The following is a 23,329-nucleotide window of genomic DNA, read 5'->3' as shown; positions in this document are numbered from 1 at the left end:
TGGTAACTGTTAAAACAACACTCCAACGCTATTAAAAATGAAAAGTCACAGAGCACAGCTGAGCTAGACTAAGTCAGCAGTCAGTTTACAGAAAGTGTTTATATGGGACACTACCTGTCTTCGCTACTGCACCCCACAAAACCCCACAATCTTCCAATTAACCTCTCATCCTTCACACAAAGCACCATTGGAAGTACTTCACAATTACTTAACGTGAAAAACAGGAAAGATTTTAATTTAGGGAGGTGCCTGGGAAGCAAGGGAATGGCAAAGAGGGAAGGGGATTACCATCAGCAGTTCCAAGAACTGACATGAAAGAGCAACTTCCCCTGCATGACTGCAAGAAAGAGACAGAGAAGCAAATAGCTTGAGTAAGAAATGCAACTGAGTAGTGAAATGAAGGCAAGAGACCTTCTCGGGCTGCAGTTTCATGGAAAGGGTGCCAACAAGTATTAATTTGAAACCAAGCACTTATTTAATTTTAATCCATCCTGATGCCTTTCAACTGCAATGCACCTGCAATTGAATAAAAAATCCCAACCTCATCCCATTTCCTCCCACCTCAGTGCTACTTCCTCCTTGTGCAAGTGTATTTTCCCAGCCACACAGTGAACCAGATTAGGAAAATGACCCAGCTCTGATGCGAACATGGCAAAAAGCTGTTTCAGACAAATTGAGTTCCCCATCAAGCTCACACCTGGCTGTATCTAGACAAAGAAGGAGGCAGGAAGGAAGTGCAGTGAGGAACTCAGGGCACATTACAAAGTTATGGAATTGTGACCACTTCTGGATACAGTTCTACCTTCTATGCCCCATGTCTGCTTGCAAAACAGAGAAAAAATCTGGGCTAAAAGAAACACAGTGTGCTCCTGCTAACACTAATTTACTTATTCTTGGATCTTTCTACACTTCCAGAAAATAGGAATCCTAGATTACAACAATCCTGAACTCATCAATATTATTTATTCCTTACACACCGAATATAAGATACTTTGATGACTTTATTTATACAGAAGCTTAGTATTAACTACTCTGAGACTCACAAAAAACCCCCTTCAGATCCTTACAGATGTGATACAAAATGACATTTCTGCCACTGGTTTAGCTGGGAGAGTAATCAGGTAGTTATAACAGCTAACAAGCTTTGCCTTTCACTGTTTAACAGAAGAAAGTGCTGCAGAAATACAAAAACTGAACAGGATGGTAGCAGAGAAAAAAAAATATTACAAATGTTCTGAATATACACAAAAGCACCTTGATTTCTCACAGAAATGGGGAAGGCACTGGATGTAAGGCAGCAGGTGGAACTGGAAGCTCTCTCCCACTCACCTGTGCTTGCTTTTATATCCATTCCCAGGAGTACACTTCCCCCCTCACCCCCGCTCCGACTGCTCTGTGCTGAGGCTGCCTTTCACCATCTTGTTCTGCAAGGAGGGAAGAGAGCAAGGAAGGAGGGGCTGACAAACCAGCAAGCCAAACAGAGGAGGAAAACGAAAATGAGGGATAAACGGAAGACAGGGGTAGGGAAAGGGAACATACAGAAAGTGAGAGAAAGAGAAAGAGAAGTCAGTATTGGAGCCAGAAATAGACTTTTCAGACAGAGTTTTTCCCGAGACAAAGGCAGGTAATTCCACAAAAGTAGAGTCTGAGATAGGAAAGATTGGTTAATTTTAAGAAACACAGAATTTAACACAAAAAGGTAGAACAAGTTTAGAAGCATCACTTTAAAATTGCCCGAACAGATGGTTTAAGACAATCTAAGATGGCTGAGCCACCAAAAGGTGAGCTACCCCATCCCCTTTATGGCCTCTCCATGGCTCAGCATCCTCATCAGGTCTGTTGCAACCTCACTTGCTTTGATGCAGACAGAGAATCTGTGAGAGGAACGCTTCAAAAGATGATAGTTTTCAGACAGCATTTTCCTTGTGATAAAAGCTGATATTTTGCATAAGTAGCATATTCAGGACATGGATGGTTGAAGCATCAATCCTGACAGAAGGCAACGGAAAAGCTCACCGGGGAGCACACAGAAAGGCAGGACCAGTCCCTTTGGACTTAGCTTGCTTATGCCTTAAGTGTCAAGCACAGTTAATGAGGCAAGAAACACCTTTGCTCTCCAGGAGCCTCTTACTGTGATGAAGTGTATTTACTGGTGTGAGGCACAGACTGCCAAAGGGTAAGAGGCCCTGTACCAGAGGACTTAATGCTGGAGATTTATAAAGTTAGGTCTTCCACCCATTAGCTACAGAATGGCAGAGTGAGCTATGAGACAGTTACTAATTTGCTAATAGTACTAAGCTGGTGTTACCTAAAAGCATCACTTTCAACAGACTAATTGAAAGTCTTTCTTCCTCTCAATTGCTCATACTCATATCGTGCAAAAAAATTGATGCAATTTGTTCTCCAATCATTCTAGAGCAATGGTTTTCAGCCTTCCTGTTCCTGCATTGTCACTGTCTGGAATTCCCCTTTCCAGCCACTACAATGAAGGAGCAGAGTGAGTTTATATTCTGCCCTGCAGAAGGGCTGGGAACAAACCAGTAAAGAATAGTGAAACATGTGAGGGCAGAGAAAGAAAGCAAAGCAAACTCTACTTGGCTTCAAACAAATTATTTGTGTCTTTACTAAGACACAACAAACTTCAGTGTCAAAGAAGGGCTGCTGGTGTTGAACTTCTGGTTTTGATACAATGAAGAAAGTGATCTGCAGTAAGATAGCTCTGAATAGAATTCAAAATTTTATTGCTTCATGAAGTACCATTATGAACTTAACTGGTAGTTGTCCCTCTCCCATCCTGCAAGATTTCTTTAGAAATCCATGTGCCCTCTCAGATTCTTTTTGGGGAGAGCTGGATTCTATGCCTGAATCTAAACCAGTTCTTTTCCTTTCATGGTTTGAGCACCATCACTGCCAAGTGCTCGCATACAGCAGCAGTGACCCAAGCCATCTATGTAACACTATTTTTCTGGAATACTTCAGGCAAAAGGCAGTAAAATAAAACAGCCTTCAAATACACAACCCTCTGTCATGGTTTTACCCCAGCTGGTAACTAAGTACCAAGAAGAAAATAACTATGCCACCCAAAACCAAGACACACTCCAATTATCTTTAGTCAAGTATCCAAAGTTGAGCAGAGGTTGGCACTTCGGCAGTTACGTTACGCAGTATGGGGAGCTCATCCTTCCCATTTTTGTTTGGCAAGATCTGCAGATTCTTGTAGCATTAAGGCATTAATTTAAGCTTGCTGTACACTGTCAACATTATTCCACAGTTGTGCAGAATAATTTATTTTCTTTTATATAATGAAAAGTAGGCCAATTCTGGATAAGAGCCTGAATGTGCACTGAATCTTCCAGTGCATTTTAAATACGTGTGTATAAATACATCATTTTGTGGTAGAACATCCAGAAAGGAACATGAGGCTAATTCCTGTATGTTTACAAAAGACAGATTAAGAATAATCTGTGAAAACAAAAGACCACCAGATGTCAGTCTAATTCTAGGCAGGGATCTGCAGACAAGAACTAGATGGAGACTAATCCCTGCTAGAATGCAAAACAATTCTTTCCTATTATCAATTCCTTTTCAGCACAAGCCATCCAAACTCTTGCACAATTCCTGTTGTGTTCAACTGGCAATAAGAACAGTTGTTTTTCTGGATATTTTCTGACCATTTAAAACTGGAAGACTGGTATCCACAACCTCCCAGGGATGTAGCCTCCCTTAAGGGCTGGGAGGGGTGTTCCCAGCACTGTATCCCATTACTTAGGGCTGTAAGAGAGTATGTATTGTCTACCTTGTCTCCTCTTTCCATACAGACAGCTCTTTGCACCACTGTGTTTGTAGGTTCCGGGGACAATTATTAAGGATGCCCAGACTCTGGGCAGAAGCAGCGTGGGAGTCTTCTGACGAACCAAAGATTTAGAGAACAACCCCACACATCCACTGAAGGCTGAGTGGTTGCACTCAGTCCAGTTACTACTGGTAAACTAGAACAAGATGTTTCCAAAAACCAGGAGAACTTTTTCATAAAGTCATTTTTCATCTTCTTTGCATCCTCAGTAAATCCAAGGAGAAAACCCAGCAGTTCAATGCAACATCCAAACAGGAATAGCGAGCAACATATTGATTCTATCACAGAATTCAGAAAATGAAGCTGAGCTTTCTGAAGAGTCATCAAGGATCTAAAGAAACACTGAGCAGATGGAACAAAAATTTTATCTTCTTAATCTTGGTATTCTTCTTAAATTGATGTTTGCCCCCAGAATACACCACAAGCATATATCACAGAATAATTGAACTAAAAGCATCTCTGGCTACAGACATTATCCAGGTAATAAAATTACGAATCCAAATTTAGAAACCAGAAGAGGGCAGCAAAAAACCCAGGTCTAATCCAGGAGAGGATTCTTACCTTGTGCTTGGGGCACCTCACTGAGAAATTCTCTTCGTTTAGTAAACAATCTAAAGGAGGAGAAGACAGCAATGGATTATTTTTTTAATGAAAACCAATTTAAATAAAACATCACAAGTGTTAATCTTGCCTCACAGGACACATTTTTTATTCAAAGATCTCTTATAGGAATACTTTGTCAGCAGTTTCATTCCTTCCACCCCCAAAGTTTTAGCAAACAAAATAACTGAACACCCCAAGTGACAATGCTGCTTGGATTACCACGCAGCCCCGGTTTTCCCAACAATCTGTAAGCAGCAAGAATGACAAAAGCAAGTCTCCCAACCCCCTTCAGCTATTTGAGCCTCCTTCACTTTACCACATGGAAGATGGACACATTCATCCAATCTGAACAGACAATCTCTGCATTTCATAGTACAAATGTTGCATTCCACCCTTACCCCAAGGCCCTGCCAGTATCAGGGGGAGAAGGGGTGTGTATCTCTAGGTATGGGTGCATACAGTTTATCTGCAATCCCAAATCCTGGTGATAAGTTTACACTGTGACACTATTTCTGGTAGTCTGGTCCCCCATGCTGCTCTTAGATCTGCTTCCATGAATCATATATGTGATGCTTCTATGATCTAAAAAATGGTGTAGTTAATTATTTAAACCTATTACGTAAAGTGAGGCACCTGTGTGGAACTGCTTATTTAGGAACAAAGTAAGCAATACTGCCATTTGAAGAGCACTTACTTGGCAGCACTGTCAGAGTACGGATTGCTTCTCCTTGCATCTCCCCTCCCAGACTATGCCTCTAAGTGATGCAAGTTGGCAGCTCCTGGAACTTCAGCCACGGGAAAAAGCAGTGCTCCCCTCAGAGCACTCAGATGCCTCCCCTGGGCACCCTGAACTGCAGGGTCACCTCTCAACCTGTCCAGACACCCGATACCGCTCTGTTCCAATTCCCTCTTGCATTGGAGGCTGACCCAAGGCTGTCACCTCCTGAGGAGGAGCAAGCACCCATCCCCACCCCAGCACGACTGACCAATGCTGCCCTGGAGAATTCAGCAAGGTGCTTAGGACCTCCTGCCTGCTCCAACACACCCCAAGAGCTCACAAGTAGACAAGTGCAATGGTAACTAAAATGTGCTAATTTAAAACGCTCTTAAGTATGTAGCATAACCAGTGCTACCTGCTGTTTCAATCTGCTGGAAGAGTTTAGCAGACAGCAGGAGACTGGAACTAAAGCTTGAGGGAAAAGCTTTCTAGATACCCAAGCTTTGGCAGAGCATCCCTCTGCTACGGAATGCTAATGTTTCAACATGAATGCCTCTGGCCTCAATCAAAGGGAAACAGCATGCAAGAGGCTAAGTTACTTGAGAGATTTTAGGAAAGGGGAGTAAAAGCCTTAATCCTGTCACAGATAATTTCAAATGCAGCATTAGCAAATCACAGGAAATAAACAAAATGTCTTCTCATTATAAGGGCAGGAATCATACATTTAGACTACAGCATGAATTATCACTGCATAATACAGCAATCATCAAAAATATACAGAGCAATCATCAAAAACATACACAGTATGTTAGAACAGAATGGAGTTTTCTTCTTTGTTGGAAACCCAACGTTGGTAATGAATGCAGTTCTTTAGCTAGTACATCAGAAAGGAAGACTGTACAAGGATCAGGAAGAAGTGCCAGAAACCTTGTACCTAATGCCTGATCTGTGTATGGGGCTCGATTTCTTACTAAGGTCAGCATTTTTGTTGCAAATACTAATAGCAGATCTAATTAATAGCAATTTTTTTCATTTCTGTTAAAGGACTACTATGAAAAATGTCATCAGCACAGTGTAGAAAATCAGCTGAATACCAATAAGGCAGAAATTGTTCATCATTACAAAGCTGGCCTGGATTTTGGTTAGCAGTTCCAAGTATTTTATATAACAGATTACAATTTGTCATGAAGTCAGCAGACACGGAGCTATGATCAGCTCATTGTGGCAGAAAGGGAAAAGAACTGAGACTTGTCCTTGTTTCCACAGATTTTTCTCCATAAAGTAGTCAGGAAAAACCTAAAACACTTTTAATAGAAGCAATTATTCTTCTGTAAGCTTCATACTTTTGTCTCACCCTCTGTGTTCTGCCTGTTACTCATCTTTAATGATACTTGTGAAGACACAGGATTTCTGTTCTCCGAAAATTCATTTTATTTTGCTGTTAATCTTTTCCTAATTTACAGTCAAAAAATCTGTAAGTGGAACTGCCTGCGATATATGTTGTAGGGACAAGCGTGCTGCAACCATCAGAATCTGACTCCAGGTGGGGAGGAACAAGCAGAGGGAGAGGATATAAAATTTCAGAAAACAAAGATCCTGTTTCCATGGAGACATCCCTAGGACTAAGTTATCTTGAGACATCAGAGGCTCTTCATAAATTTGGACAGACGAAAGCCAAACACAGACAATGTTAACCACAGTCATTTCCATACAAAAATGACTTAAGTGGCACTACTGATCTTGATTTTTATGTAAATGGATAAGAAATGTTCAGCTCTCTTACACCCTATTTTGCCAAAGACTATTTTCTATGAAAGGAGATTAAAAGACAGCCTGAATTAGGCTACATAAAAGCATCCATATGTACAAACTGGCAACTTACGAAGCCACGTGCCTTGCACAGCACTCAATTAGCAACAGCAGGGCAAAGCCTGGCTCCTCACCGGGGTGGGATTGGACACAGACCATTGGCACGGAAGCCAGAGCCCAGGTCCCACCCCAGGACTGCCTTCAGTGCTGCAAGGAATTGAAGCCATTTGACATATTCCAGCCTCCAGCCCTTTCCCAAAAATGTACTGCCTTTCACAAGGTGCAGGAACTGACAGGGACCAACATGGATGCAAAGGCAGAAACGCTTCAGCTCACGCTGCAACTGCTTCAGAATGCAACATGGCTACTTCATCTCAACTAAGGCACAGCCAGTTCCAGGAATTCAGACAAACCAAGTGTGTATGACTCAACATACCCTAAAAAACACTCTAGCAAGTGTTTTCTGTTTGGCTTTATTTCTTTTAGATACAAAACCAGTCATACATATTCCAAAAGCCTGAGAGCCCTTGTAAATGTTAACACACACTTCTGAGGATTCAGAACAGATCTGTGACAGATCCTAAATACAGCAAGGTGGCACCATCCTTCAAAGCAGGGTGGTTGACTTCAAAATGGCACTACCACTGAGCTCAAGGAAGCTGAGAAGCACCTCTCCAGTTTCACTACAGAAAGATAGTAGAACTGCAAAACCAATAAAAAGGGTTTACAGGCAGACAGCAGGCTGAGCAAAGAGAAAATAATGTTGATTTGTTTCTCAAGGAAGCCTACATTTTCTGCTTCGGCATAAATGAAAATCAGGTCTTATGCCACATAGCTTGCTTATTTCTTTTACACAGATTTATTGGAAGAGTGTCTGTAGATTAAGACAGCTTGATTACACCCACAGATAAAACCAACTGCAAACAAGGTCTTTTACTGTCACACCATCAGGCTGAAATTTTGAATGCTGAGAATCTACTTCAAGATGGGGCTCTTTTGTTTGTTTTGGTTGAAAACTTCAGCTGAAGCAGCCCAATGATTTCCTTAAAACTCTTTCTTGGAAAAAAAGTTATTCTGCCCATGTTAAACATCCCAGGATTATTTTCTCTGAAAAGCTCTACAATATCCTGATTTTCAGTAGGACCTGGATTTTAGCTAAGGCATACACTTGCCAGCTACCACAAAACCAGCAAATAGAACTCCTTGAAAGGTGACATGGGGATTTTCATGTGCAGTTCAGAAGAAGCTTGTTAGATTTTAATAGCTAGGTCCTTTTAAAAATTCCACCAAATCTACTTCTGACTGGGGGTGATCAGGGCTTTCCTGTAAATGAACCTCTGCCCTCAGATTCAGGCACCAGACCCAAAAGCAGTAAAGGTGTCAGGGGACATTTCTAAGACTCAAGTGACCCAAAAGAACAAAGTGACCATTTCAAAACTGCAAAATGGGAAGGACTGGTCCAGTAGGCAAAAGTGAAAACAGTACTGAGAAAGGCAATCAAGACACAGAAAGAATGGAGGCTAGCAGGAGGGAGATCAGAGCTACTACAAGTCAGGAGCAGGGAATTAAGGACAAGTGCCAGCAGGAGGCTAAGACAAAGAACTGATTGGAACAAGGCATAGAAAGGTGGAACAGAGAATATAAAGGACAATAGACGAGAACCAACCAGGACTAGCAGTGTGAGGTGTGACATGGAGCTGAGTTAGGAGAACCAAATGGCAGTGATAAAGCCCAGAGAGGAAAAAAAAAAAAAAGGAGAAAACAAGAAAGGAGAGAAGAAGGTAAAGTAAGAGCAGAGAGGAGGAAGCCAGAGTGAGAGCTGGAAAACTGGACAAAGAAAAAGTCAGAAATAATTAGGAGGAATTGGGTCTTACAAAGAGACTGGAGTAAGAAATTTGTAAAGAGGAGCCTGAGATCAACTAGATAAAAGGCCTGTGGGGGGTATGAGAAGCCAGAGAGGAGAACATATCAGACATACAGATAGGAAAATGTATTTAAAAAAGCACCAATGAAGTCTTTTGTTCTCACTAAACCATACTCTTCTGGGAGTGAAACCAGAGACTCACCAGTTCTACCAACTCCTCCGCTATTTTTAAAATATGTTTGTGAAACTCACAGTCCAAGTATCCCATCTCCATACAGCTCTTGCAATTTATTACTGCCGTATTACTCAAAGGAGGGAAATTAGCTTGGAATTGTGCACTCCGACAGATGGCCACATGACAACATGATGTCTCATAACAAAATTAAAAGAAAATGAAGTAAGTGTAGCCTTGGAACTTGAGCACAAAAAGCTACTCTAAAAAAATCTCACAGGTTGCAAAGTCAAGACAAAAGTGAAAAAAATCCAAATTTAATCTAACCCAGGTCTAGATATTATATAGCAGACATGTTACATCTAAAATGGACTAAATACTATGATTATATACTGGTTTTTGTATATGTCACTGTATCTTCTATGCATGACACAAACTGTTCTTGCAATTCAATCGTGATTGTTCAGTGTATTTCTCATTTTGGAGGATCATACATTTGCTGAAATGGAGTAGAGTTAATATATCTGAAGAAAAAGGACAGTATATGAATTTTGATATCTGAATTTAGAACCCAGAAAATGCTACATATTGTGTCTAGTAAAACATGAATTTAAATTAAGCCCTCAAATTTTTGGGAACATTCACTATATTTTTGTTTTTTCATGGTATTGAAAAGGGCAGGTCACAAACCAGAAACAAATAGATACTAAACACAATATGAATGTGAATCTGATTAGAGATTGTGTGTCTCAAACACACTGTACAAAACCAAGTTTATTAATGTTCATGAAACTCTCAGGCATGACAGAGATGAACATCACAGAAAATTTCCCAGTTCTACTTTCAGAACTGAGAAGGAATCATCTGCAGTAAGTATGACACAGATCCAGCAAGGACAACATATGTTCATGAATGAGTACCCTTCCATCCTACAGGCTGAGGTAAGGCCTTATGAAAAGAGATATCAGCCTTTAATTAGGTGATTACTATAAGACAGATTCATGAAAGACCAAAATTACACTTACATGGACACCCTTATTTCTGGTATTTTTTGAGTACGTGATTTTTGCAACCTGAATAATCTTTCTTTCACGTGAAGTCAAATATTCTCTCTACTAGTAGTAGTAGTACTGTGGTACTAGAATATTCCACTGCAATATTAATTTAATAATAACATTCCTATTGGAATAAAATGCGTATCTCCAATAGGGTGGGATTTCACAGTGAGAGGTGCAATGCAGTCATTCAGAAATGAGCATTCCTACTTCAAATACTCTAACATTTGGAAAACAGCATAAAATGGGTGGTGAACAAATGAGTTGCTGTGGAATCGGAATACAAACAGGAAGCTTGCAATTGTTTTCCAGTCTAGAGTTATAATCTTGAATCCTTTCCTGCTTTTTATCAGATAAAGTTTTGTATGACAGGAGAAGTGAGTTACAGGAGACCGGAAAAGTGGGGTATTATTTACTCTGAGGCTGGATTTTTTTTTACCCAAGAACAAAGCTTATCTCCATGAAAAACTGTCATTATTGCACAGAATCCACCAAACTCACAAGTCCAGGCTCACAGATGGAAATAGTATCATCAAACAATTAGCTTATCTAACAGTGAAAATTTGACCTACTCAAGAGACTGGCTGAACTGCTTCTTAGGAGGGAGAAGGAAGGTTGTGTTGCAAATGGTAATGATGATTCTACAGACACAAACACTTGAAGTCATTACTAGGATCACCCATAGGAGTATAACCCTGAAAGAAGAAATCCCTTGCTACACATCCTTTTAACAAAGGGTTTCTATTTTTGGCAAGGAGTGATCAGTTCTCACACTGCAGCCAAATTCAGTCACTGTAGCTGCACTCCTCCAAACCAGGCTTTTTCTGCTCTTTCAGGCAGATTCCTTTTCATTACAAGCTCCATCTTGTCCCAACATGTTATTGTACACTGTTTATCTCATGCCATTTCTCACCATTTTTATTACTTTATCTTTGCAGTAGGAGGAAAACTGAGAGGGAGTAATTTGTAAAGTACCTCAGAATTATTTAGTGTTGTATGATGTGAGTAATTATGGCATACAGTTAAGATGTCATTTGTTCCTACCTGCATCGATGGCACATGGGTAATGGTATCGGAAGGAGCAGCCTTTGTTGTAGCAGCCTAAGGTGGCTCCCGGTTCCTGGCAATGGGAACATTTCTGAAAGGGAAACCAAAAAACAGTAATGAAGATTGCAGTCATTTTTTTGAATGCCTGTATTTTCCTGGTAAGTTTATCAACCCCATTCCAGAAAAAAAAAAAAATTGACAAATCATGTTAAACTCCATCTTTCTACACCACACTAATTTTTTTTGTTTGCCTTTCAAACAAGTAAAAACATAAGCTCTTTTAAACTACTAAATTTACAGCTGTGCTAATCAAGCAAGAGATAGAAATGTTCAGCCATTCAGAAATAATTTGAAATCCTTCTTAAATCTGTTTTACTGGCCCATGTTTCATTACCTGACAATGACATCACTATTAAAATAGGAGGAAAAAGAGTGTCTTTGAGTCTACAGCAGCTTTAAAAGGAGAATCAGCATGACAAATAATGACTTAGAAGACACCACCATAGAAGTAATTTGGTTACACCATTCTTATCACTAGCAATTGAAAAAGATCATGCACAAGTTGAATATTTTATCACAGGTGATCAAAAAGGGTTTATCTGGAGCAGAAGATGCCATCATGGCAAAACACCTCATCATCACGGAAATGGCACAAGTCCAAAAATAGCACTTGCAGTACAACAAGGATGCTCATACAACTATCGTCAAAGTAGCTCAGACTCATCTGATTACCACGTTCAATTTTCATTAGTTAAACCCTATTAGCTCAACTAGTCAATGATGTATTTGACCATAATACCAGACAATTGTGAAAGCAGAAAGGAAATCTCTCACCTTTACTTCATCCTAAATGACTTAAGAAATGACCTAAAGAAGAGTTCTAAAGCACATCTCATTCAGACAGCCATTTTATTTCTCGAAGGTATACACTAAGTGATTTTTGCTAATTAATCTGATTCTGATGAAAGCTGATTTCTGACTGGTTGACATTTTTCCCTTAAAAAATAAGATATAGCCATACCTGGTAGAATTCACCAAATGCTAGGAGATTGCAACTGTTTAAAAATGAAAAAGCGAATTGACTACTGGCAGAAAACGAAGATAGGAACTACCATAATTTTTAAGTCATACTTTAAAAAGACAGGAATTTTGTTTATTCAGCTAAATACAACCAACACCATAATAAGGCCTTGTATATTTGGTACAATTCACCTTGAATTTGGGTTGTGAGAAGTTGCCTTTGGTCCCTGCCTGCACATAGGGATGATGACATGATCTAAAATCACGGCTGCTACTGGGAAAGCCGGTGTCAAACTACACTGTTCTATTGCCATTCCCAGCGAGCTCCACCTGTACCACACAGGAACAGCTGTGCTCAAACCAGCGGCACACCTGGCACTGGACACGAGCACGGCTTTCCCACCATACGGGGACACTCGTCTGCCAACACGGCCACCTCCCCCAGACCACACATCTTCCATCCCTCATCAGCACACACGCTGCAGCGGAGATCTGCACAACAGACGTGGCCACAGCTAACAGCCACAGCAAAGTTCCTCACTCTGCATAGTAAACAGGGGCTTGATTACAGTATTTCCAAACCCTCTGAGAATATCTGACAGTTATTGCTCTTCCTGCTATTCTGTGCTATGCAGAGATGACTATAGTTTGTATTTAAATGCCTGAAGGAAGATGAAAGCAAAACTAGCTCCAGCCATAAACTAGGGGGGCCTCTTCAAATCAAAGCACATGCAACTAGCAGAAAAGCTTGTGAGACGTCAGTTCTCGTGACATCTACAACTGCAGTTTTGAGTAACACCTTCTCTTTACAGGTATGCCAAAGAATCCTGAGCCTGATCTTCAGTGCTTCCTACTAAATAGTGTCTATCTTCTAAGCACAACAAACTACTGCGGTATTTATGATGCAAGGGAAGTGTCCCTGAGGCCTAGAAAGAGACACACAAGCAGTTTATTATTGCCTGTCAGAACATGAATGCAGGTTTCCAAAGATTAAAAAAAAAGGCTAAACCAATATTGAAATGCGCACCAAAATATACCGACCACTAGCCAAACTGCAATGTAACTCACTTTCTCATGGGAGTAAAACCAAACTTCATCCACAGAAAATGTCTTTTCCTGGCTCTGAAGTCAGCTCTAGAAGGATATTATGTACTGGCAATAGTCCCAGATTCACCTATGCCAAGTACTCACAAAGTGCAGCTTGAGGAGTTCTCAAACAGAGCTCTGTACCTGAGTACTTTTTTCTCGCTTTTAGATGTGGCTGACTGGGATTAATTATTTTAACAGGACAGAACCCAAATTGACTATTCTTTTTGAATGCAGATATGAATTTCTAGTCTTGTTCCTCAGAGGCATTCTGCCCTCCCCACTTTATCTCCTCTTTTACGTACCATCACACTGCTGCAACAGAAGGTCATTCTCCCCTGGATCACTGTTTCCCATACAGAGCAGTCAATAAGAGCATAAGAACTACTGCAGCAAAGATTGAACTGCAGCTGTATAAAATATTTCTTAACACTAAAAAGGCATGTCTTAGAAGAGTATGCTGTGTGATACAAGAGAAAACAAGATCCCTAGCAAGATTTTTTTACTTTTTCCAAAAGCCACATCTTTTAACTTATTCTTTGCTGCATCTAGTATGGCTCATGCTGCTATTCTGAAAATCGCATCCTGAAACACGACATTTTGACAAATTTTCAGCTGAGAATAGGTAAGGAATGCTTTAAAATAGTTTGTGATTTCAGAAGTTACTAGACAGTAAAAGTGGGCAGTTAAGATGCCAGTGCATGTGCATCAAGCCTTCACAGCCCCTCTTTTTCAGTCTGGCAGACCAATGAGATTTTACCAAGGTTACCTGTGCTACGCCCACAACAGCAATTCCCCAGCGGATGACTCTGCCACTGACGGCTCAAGGCAGAGATCATCTGCTGCTGCTGGCTCCCCTGCTGCTGAACAAGTCTCCATTCTGGCAGATGCTTCTGCTTTTCACAAGCCACTGACAGCCTAATGGCCCCATTCCTTCTACCTCCCGGGACCCCCAACCATCTGCTTCTTTCAGGGGAAGCTGAGGGAACCACAGACACAATAACTACTCTTTTTTTACAAGTTCTTCCTTCTTGACACACCTGAGTGACTGAACAAAGCAAGACACCCTACAAAGCTGTGTGGTTCTAAAACAACTTACAAGTCTATCACCTCATCTTTGAAAGAGACTATCATCACATAGTGCCACATGGTTTCCAAATACATCCAGGTGTTCCCATGAAGACAAAAAAAAAAGTGCTTAAAAAATTTTGGGTTGGTCTCAGTCTTCTTTTGCAAGACATTGCTGCTGTGCCTTAAAAGGTAAAAAGATGCCCTGTTCCTGCTGGTACTTTCCGTGGCTTTGGTTAGAACCCTCATCTTACATATTTATGCTTCAAAACAAAAAATACATACACTACAACTAGGAAACATTCTAACACCAAAATAAAATCACATAACTTCTTACAAGGAAATGTGTGAATGCAGCATAATGAAAACTAATTGTTCTCTTAGTCCGCGAGAAAATTTTCACCCAAACTCCACCATCCTGCTGCCATTCGCCAGCAGATGGTAGCAGCCTGCTTGTCACTTGTAAAGGAATTATAGCATTCTTAGCCAGGGAAACAGCACTCCAGCTCTCCTGGGAGGAGAAATTCCTTTTGCTCAGTAAGCAGCCTGCTTAACCTCCCCTGCTTGAAAGAGCTGAAGGCTGGTACTTGGAGTGTGCTCCCAATGGGAGGTGCCAATGGATAGTAATCATTGCCAAGCATCTAATCAACTCTTGGCTTAAATTAAAAAAAAAAAAAGGAAAAAAAAATAAAAAGAAGGAAAAAAGAGACCACACAGCAAAGATTGATTCATAGGTCCTATCTCCACAATTCATCTCTGGCCACAAGGCACATATATCTCACTTAGAATAGGCTGGAGAGACTGAAAAGTGCCATTTAGAAGAGACACTCCATCCCATGAACTAAATTATCAATAGTATTAAAGCCAGATACATTGTCTCTACCTCTCTACACTATTAGCTACCCATTTCTTCCTTGCTACAGCTCATCATTCTGTGTCTACCAAAATGAAGTAACAGCCAGCCTGGAAGTGTGAGCAGTTGGGGGACAGCTACCACATCAGCAGCAGAATGGCTCCGATTCATTTAAAATGCTACAGCACCTACCAGCTATATTCCTTTTGCTTTACGCTTGGCTTTTTTTCCCCCTTGAAATCTGTATTCTTTCACTCTTCTGAGACCACACTGCTGTATGCAATAAACAAGAGTATGTTTTTGAGTATCTTTTTTTGCTTCCTCAGATTTGTACCAAACTCCACCTAAGTGCTGTAACAAAGATGTCCTGAGCTACCTACCTTGCTCCTCCAAACAAGACAAAGCTCTTAGCCTTGTGAAAACCAGTGCCCCAAGCTGCTCAGGCACTCACCTCCTCACTTCGGCTCTGCACTGACAGATAATATCTTTGTCCCTAGACAAAGTACTCCTTCGTACTGGAATCCTACAGTGGACATTGCTTCACTGGTGGGAGGATGGAAGCTGCCGACTAGCCCTTCCAAAATATTCCTGGCAGGAGCAGGAACAGTTGCTTAGAGGCGGAAATTAACTGCTTCTAAGACTAATATATAAGGTGTTTTCAGATGACTCCTCCACTATCTTCCTTGCTGAACAATTACCAAACCAGTTTACACAAGGACATTCACAACAGGATCTGCTATCTGTAACACAAAGCATCTTTTTTTGATGAACAGTTACATACCCTATACTCAGACCTCTTGACTTCCTCTCTTCCAACGACCAGTTTTTCCTTTGGTCTGTTTTCTTTTTCCTTTGCTTTGCTTTCTAGGCATCTCCTTGTTTTGTCCCTTCTCACATACCAGTGTCAGGAATGTATAAAAGGAGTAAAATGGAAAGCAACAGCTGAAGGTTACTAACAAAGCAAAGCAAGTAAAAACTGAAATATACGTGGCATTAATTATACAGGTACAAGTCTTTGCTTTAGATGCTATATGCATTTTTCATACTCTCTCCTTCTCCTGTTTAAATTATAAGCTTTTTAGGAAAATAATTGCTTCTGTATAATTGCACTGCACAAATGCAGATGTAAGATAATGAAGACTTCACAGTCAGCTGCAATATTAGGAAGGAGGGCCTTCTGACTATTTCTGATTAAACAGTTGGCAGGCTCGGCAGAGGCTCGGATTTAATATCCAGGCGAAAGGGCAACAGAAACAGCAGGCAGCCACATTCTCTTTCCTGGAAAGTGGGATGTAGAGAGTCAACTTATTCCAAAAAGCTACAAGAAAAAATAAAAATAAATAAGAGTGTTTCTGTGTGTGTATATATACATATAGATATATACTGCTTACTACAGGAGAAAGATCTAAGTGATTTTGAAAGACTTCTGCAAAAAAGGACCAAGATGAAAAAAGCAAGGCGGGGGGACATTTTTAGGAAACAGGAGAGGAAAAGAGTACTTCCACTCTGATGTGCAGATACTGGTTAATGAAAAAAATTGTTTATGTGACTGGGGCTAGAGATAACCACCAGTACTGAAGGACACAGAACTATTAGCTTACATTTCCTGACAAACAATTTTAAATTATCAAAAAACCAGGCACAGTATATCAGCAAAATGAACTTCACAATTAAAAAGATAAAAATCTTTAAAACTTGCATTATAAAAAGCCATCTCTTGCCAATGATGATATACGCCTGTAGCAAGCAAATCAAATAAATAATAAAGGATAACAGTCCAGAAGTAAAACTGGACAGTTGTCTTCAAGTTAAGAAACTAAGGACAAATTTAGATTCCAAGATTTCAGCAAACAGACAAATCAATGATCTGAAGGATGCCATACTAATAAAACTGCATTGGGAAACATAATGAAAAGTTAGAACTGCAGTGCTGCACAGGCTGCTGAAGCACAAAGGGAAGCTGCAGCTCAAAATGGATGGCATAGAAAAAAAAACCACAAGAAATCCAAGAGCTGGAAAATGTCTTAAAAATGGAAAATCCTATTCAATACATATGAAATTGATTACACTAGAACAGAAGCACTTGAAATTAAGAGCAGAGCATTTTATTACCCTCAACTAGAAGGAAAAATAGAAAGCAACAAAAACAGAAATAAATACTTAGTTTTAACAAAGAATGGTTTGCTAGAAATAATTTTCAAGTCTTATACACACTTAAGCTATTCAACTGCACTTACAGCGAACTCTCAAAAAGGGGGGTGAACAGTAAGATGCAAAATATTGTGAAGTTTGTAAAATTATCCAGGGCAGCTAGACCTCAAACTGATAGTAAAAAGCTGCAAAACCATCACACAACCGTGGATAACTATGATAAAATGGAGATGAAAATTACTACTGTTAAGTGCAAAGTGATGTATGTGGTAAAAATATTTTCACCTATGCATATACATGATGACAGATTGTAAATTAGCTTTTACTACTCATAGGAAGGTATTAGTAGTCATCCTAGACAGAAACATCATACAGTCCCTGCAAGCACAAGAAAGGACAGCCAAAACATAAGCAGTTATCAAGAAAAGAAATCCATAATGAAACTCAAATGTTCATTATGTCTGTCTGTTACTCCTGCAGTAGCCTGACATCGTAATATTGGGTATGGTTCTGATGATCCTCTTAAGAAAGAAGGACTGATCAGAAACAAAAATGGACAGACCACAGATATAACGAGGAATGTAAAGAACTTGTATATAAGAGAAGTCTAAGTATTTTCCAAAAAAGAGGGAACTGAAGGGTGATTGAAACCTACAAAATCCAGTATGATGCATACAAGGGAATGACTCTTAGCCATTTCCAAGAAGGAAGAGCAGGCTTAAATGCAACTTAAACCTGCTTTTTTTTTTTTTTCTTCAGTCAAGTAACTAAAAATCATTGCCAAAGAATGCTGCACTGGCAAAAAGATAAGCAAGTTCAAAAACAGATTAGACAAGTTCATCAAGAATAGGTATGCCTCTGCCTGGCAAATACAGGGATACCAAAGCTACAACTCAAAAGCTGTGGTTGCTGAAGGGAGGGAGAAAATATGCAACTATCATTCTGCACATGCCTCATTTACTACAAATCTCTGAAGACATGCAGTGAAGTGGTAAATATACGGCCATTGCTGAAGAAAGGACACCACAACAAAAGGTACTTTTGCACCTGTCTGGAAAGGCAGTTCTTGTGAAGACCAAGAGATGTGATTGTGAAATTCCACAATGAACAACAAATGCCCCCCTCATCATCATCAACAAGAACACAGGCACCAAATAACTACTGTATGGTTACAAGTTTTTAAGACTCTTCAGTTTTACCTCCCGAACAGAAAGGTTGAGCTAAACTGTAACATTTTATAAAAGACTGAAATTCAACCTAAGTGATAAATTCATGTTCACTACTCCTTACAAGCCTGTTTCGTTCACTTGGTGGAGTGATCAAAGGCTTACACGTGCATGAATACATGAGACTGCTGAAGAGCCAAGTAAGACTTGGAGGGGGATGAACCCTTCCCGCCTCTTCCACACAATGGAAGGAGAAAAAACCCAAATGAAATAAAGACCCGGTGTAACTGAACCAGAATAGAGATCAAGTCCTTCAAGAGCCACCCAGGGCAAACTAAAACAGATTCAGCAAAATTAACAAAACCGGTAATTTTAAATGGTGCTACAAAAGCAAATTTAATTTCAGTTAAACAGGCTAAGCATATACCTACGTAGCCATTTTATATTTTAAAAGAAATATAAAAATAATACATAGACTACCAAGTCCAAGAAGCCAAGAAATTTGTAAATCATGTTTTCTTTGATGCAAAGAGCCACCCTGAATGAGAGAAACATTTCAGAAAACCACTTGTAAGTACAGGGATTTGAATTTGCCAAAGTATGCATGTCTAGCAGAAAAATGTATAGTTTATATTATCTTGACATTGTTGCATGTTTAATTTGGGGAATTAAACATGCAACAATAAGTGCAATTTAGTTACAAAAAGGTCTGAAAGACAGAAAAGCAGACTTAAAAGAGGAAAAAGAAATTCAAATTTTCAAGCAGTGATTATGTGATAAGGACACACAGAGTTGTGAGAACAGCACAATCAGCAAGAGAGCATTTACTCCAGTTGGATTTTTCTACCAGTACTAGATTTATTTCCCAGCCATCTTGGATAATGATTACAGGAAATATCCGAAAATATTGTGAATTTCTATTTAGTGCAAGACCTACCAAGCAGAGTATAAAATAACAAAATGCAGTTACCTTAAAATAAAGCAACATTGCCATCATAATTGAAGAGATTTTGGATAAATTAATTAGCAAAAAACAACAGCTTTGAGTATCAATGTCTGGAGTGATATAAAAAAAGAAAAAACCTGACATAAACTACAAAACACAAATTCAAGGTTTTCAAGAGGCAAACTGCATAACTAACCAGCTTTTGTCTAATGAAAGAAGAGATGATGCTGAGTATTTACTAAAAGGCTCAAAACAAAAACAAAAAAAAAAAGATTGGTTCATTAAAGACACAATCACTATGTTATTAGGAGCAGTAGATACAACAGAAACAAAATCTTCATAAAGGCTTAAAAATTAGGAAATATGTTTGATAAAAGCAAACTCTAAATGGAAAATATTTTGACAAGATATTGCATATCTGTGCAACCTGACAGGAAAATGGGTGCAGCACAAACCCACCCGTCAATGACTCAAAGACTTGTAACACTGGACAGAAATACACCATTTGTCATTACTTGTAATAATCCTTGCAAGCCTTCATCATAAACTGAGCCCCACTGTGCGAGACACTTCGGTAAAAGAGAACAAAGCGTTGGTGGATGCAAAGGGATGAAATAGGAACGGGGAGACTGAGCCAGCAGCGTTGGGCAGAGTCCATCTCAGCAGCAGGCTAAGCATATCCAATTATTCAGCACAAATCCCAGACAAGAAGGGCTTTGAAGAAATGCAGTTTCTTCAAATGAAAAAAAAAACAAAGGTAAATGTGCAGAGTTTTCAAAGTGAAGCACTTAATTTAGGAAATTATAAAATTAGCCAGGGTGTACTGATTGGAAGCAAATCTTAAGTTCTTGAAACTGAAAGAAGAAAAAGCAGCAGGAAAAAGGCAGATTGAAATAATGACGAGCACCTTATGTTTGAAGCGTAAGAAAATAGGAGGTGGGGAGATGAATGTGAAAGAAGTAGGAATGTGAAAATGACCGTTTAGAACAACAAACGTTTGTGACAGCATTCCATCCAAATTGCACTTTACTAAGAATACCAATTCTTAAACTGAGGTCTGAAGAGCCACTCCTGAACAGTCAAAATACATTTAGCTGCAAGGATAGGTGAAAAAAGTACAATGTTTATCTTACTGGAAAATAAATAACTTGTCTCTAGAAAAAAGGTAGCAAAGAAAACTACTGAAAACCATTAAAGAAAGAAAACGGTTCCCCCAGAAAGCTGCAAAAGCAGTGGTTGGCAGCAGAGCTCCAATAAGGAGTAATAAAGTGCACACCAGTATTCCCGAGGTCCCTGGTAGCTGTTGTTACCACTGAGGAAAAGCAGCAGAAGATGAATCCAAGAGAAGAGGTAAAGGTGCAATGCTTGCAGAAAGAAAAATGCTTGCAAGCCATTGGATCTCTCTTTAGTGATAAGCTGTCAAGTAACATATCAGCATCAAAAAAAAAAAAAATTTACAGTCTTATGAACCACAGCAACAAATCATCAATCACAGCTGAGGAAAAGTAGACAATTAGCACATATTGATGAAATATCCTCAGATACACAGAAAGTGCTCTATGTAAAGTCATAGTCGCTGGCCAAAAATGCGAATGGGTTTAGAGAGGAATGCGTTATTTCATTTTTCAACAATCATCAGGAAAAAACAACCCTACAAACCATAATAATAAATATGCTGCTTAAACTGCACATTGCAATAATAGGCACTGTTTATGAATTCCAAACTGAATTTATACAAGAACATGTAGTGGCTGTAGGCTTGTCACAGACAGGACACAGGAAAACATGGTATGAGCTAGCAGCAGTTTAGAAGATAATATAAATAGCAGCAGTCCAAGCCTGGATGGCATTCCAGCTGGATATTACACAGCAGCTGAGGTAGTGTCAGTCGTTTCTTTAAAGGACAGACATAATAATGTGGTTCTCCTGACAGAAGAGCTTCCTCCATCTAAGGATTAGATGGGGTTCTCCTGAGAGCTGAAGGGAAAGGACTAATGAAGATCTTCTGGACTCAGAACACTGCTGAATCATGGTAAAGGCAATAATATTATTTGCAAGCCACACCTTCAGTTTTATAAATCTGGATCAATCTATGCTATGAAAAAAGGGTTGGGATGAGCCATAGATTACTAGAAATAAATTACTGGACAAGATCAAAGAGTTTAATGGGTTTTTTTCACCTGAGGTAGAAATCAAAGGATACAGGCAATTTTGTTTTTTGGTTTTTTTTCTATTTTACATAAACACACCCTCTTCTTACTTATTCCTTCATCTTCTGAAGACTCTAGCCCAAAAGCAGAAGAGTAAGTCAACATAAAAGTCTTCTTTGTTAAGACAGCTTCAGAATAGACAATTCTTCTTTTGGCATTACCCTTGTAGCTATTTGTCCAGGAGACTGAATTTATTGGTAACTATTCATAACTCCTGCTCCCTAGGAACTGCCTCTGAAAGTTTCTGCCTAGAAGAGCGCTACCATATAATCACTAAAGAATCCTTATACCTTCCAATGATAAACTGTTACACTTCAAAGGGAGAATAATTAAATTTAAGTATAGGACTTCAGACTTCATAAAAACCTTGTAAAAGAGTTTTATGTACCTATAACATAAGTATTGGAATTTTCTAAACAATTTCCTAAAGTTGACATTAAACAAAATAATAATGTTGGTTTTCTGGAAAGCATCAGTTATGAACCATGTCTGAAATTTTAGTGATTGAATTTAACTTGGAGAGTTATTCCCCAAGAAAAATCTTAACAATTAAATATAACAATGAATTTACATATGGGACAAGTACATTGCTACTAGTATTTTTAGCATTTTAACTTTTTACAAGAGAAAGCTAACAGCAAATGAATACATTACAGAACATTTTTGTTATCTTTTTGGACCTGACTCAAAATGATACATGAGCAAACTTTAAATTTATCCTCCTGCCATTACATCTATGCAACTAAACCATAAAACCTTGTATCAACTCCCTAATCTTCCAATTTAATTGAGAACACATAGTGTACTTTGAAAGCACCCTACAAATTTGTCTTAATGGTCACAAAATAACTGGTCTTAAAGCCTACTTTACAGAATAATTAGATGACTTGTCAAAGGCCATGCAGGCAATTTCTGACAGCAAAGGCACAAAGTCAGAAAAGTTCACAGCTATCACACCTGAACTCAAGTACATGAGCTTGCTTTTCCCTCCCATCCCCACCCACTTTTTTATTTTCCTTTTAAGCTTCACATTGAGCAGCAGTAGCCCTCAGTTAAAGTCCCCATTTCAGAGATTCATGCTAGGATACCCTCCTCCTCCTTCCCCTCCCCTAACAGTAAGTCTTTTATGAAGCTGGTCAGTCGCCTTTAATCATCAATAACTTTGTGAAACTTAGCAAGTGTGAGTTCTCTGTAAGAATAAAGGAGTTGGAGGCACAAGAAAAGCTGTAATTAACAGCAGTCTAGGGCAAAGTAACAACAAAACCATGCTGTGAAATGAGTAGCCATGAGAAAAAGAAATACAGCTGAGTTAAGTCTCCTAGTTCTAAACATAAATCAAAAGAAAACATGCAAGAAGCTAGAAATGGGGGGGGAATCACTAGTAAACGAAGACTGCACAACCAGATTTTAATATGAACTATAAATATTTTCTCTAACAAAAGTAAAGCTTATGACCCAGACAACAATCAGCTGGCTGAAGTAAGATCTGACTGTACTTATGCTACAGTCACTTCTGCAGCCAGACCTCAGGAAGGCATAAGCAATCTATTTTTGCCACCAGTAGCTCAGGTGTTGGGTGACAAACACTGCAGCTGCAACACCCAGAGTCCTGGGAAGGCTTTGCCACTCAGCACTGTCTTGTGCCTTGGGCTGGAATCACAGACCAGGCCCTACCCTGATATTTCTCCTCCTATAGCAAGTCTGAAGA

At 39.4% G+C, this 23,329-nt stretch overlaps 1 protein-coding gene across 6 annotated transcripts in view; it reads right to left on the bottom strand.

Moving 5' to 3' along the window:
- The window catches only part of TCF20 (transcription factor 20), a 130,900-nt gene that overhangs the window by 4,591 nt on the left and 102,980 nt on the right, over window positions 1–23,329 (bottom strand). For 4 of the 6 annotated variants that reach the window (XM_015628368.2, XM_015628371.2, XM_015628370.3 and 1 more), the window contains 3 exons: window positions 11,119–11,212; window positions 4,415–4,464; window positions 1,330–1,457 (listed from right to left, as the gene is read on the bottom strand). In XM_015628368.2, coding sequence (XP_015483854.1) covers window positions 1,374–1,457; window positions 4,415–4,464; window positions 11,119–11,212 — 228 coding nt within the window. In that variant the 3' untranslated portion in view covers window positions 1,330–1,373. The remainder of the gene's footprint in view (window positions 1–1,329; window positions 1,458–4,414; window positions 4,465–11,118; window positions 11,213–23,329) is intronic. The other 2 variants (XM_015628372.2, XM_015628374.2) reach the window with 2 other exon arrangements.

This window comes from Parus major, chromosome 1A, assembly GCF_001522545.3.
Source record: "Parus major isolate Abel chromosome 1A, Parus_major1.1, whole genome shotgun sequence".
In the NCBI taxonomy this organism is placed as follows: Eukaryota; Metazoa; Chordata; class Aves; order Passeriformes; family Paridae; genus Parus; species Parus major.
Note: the sequence above shows the minus strand (reverse complement) of the source record. Positions and strands in the feature narration are given on the sequence as shown.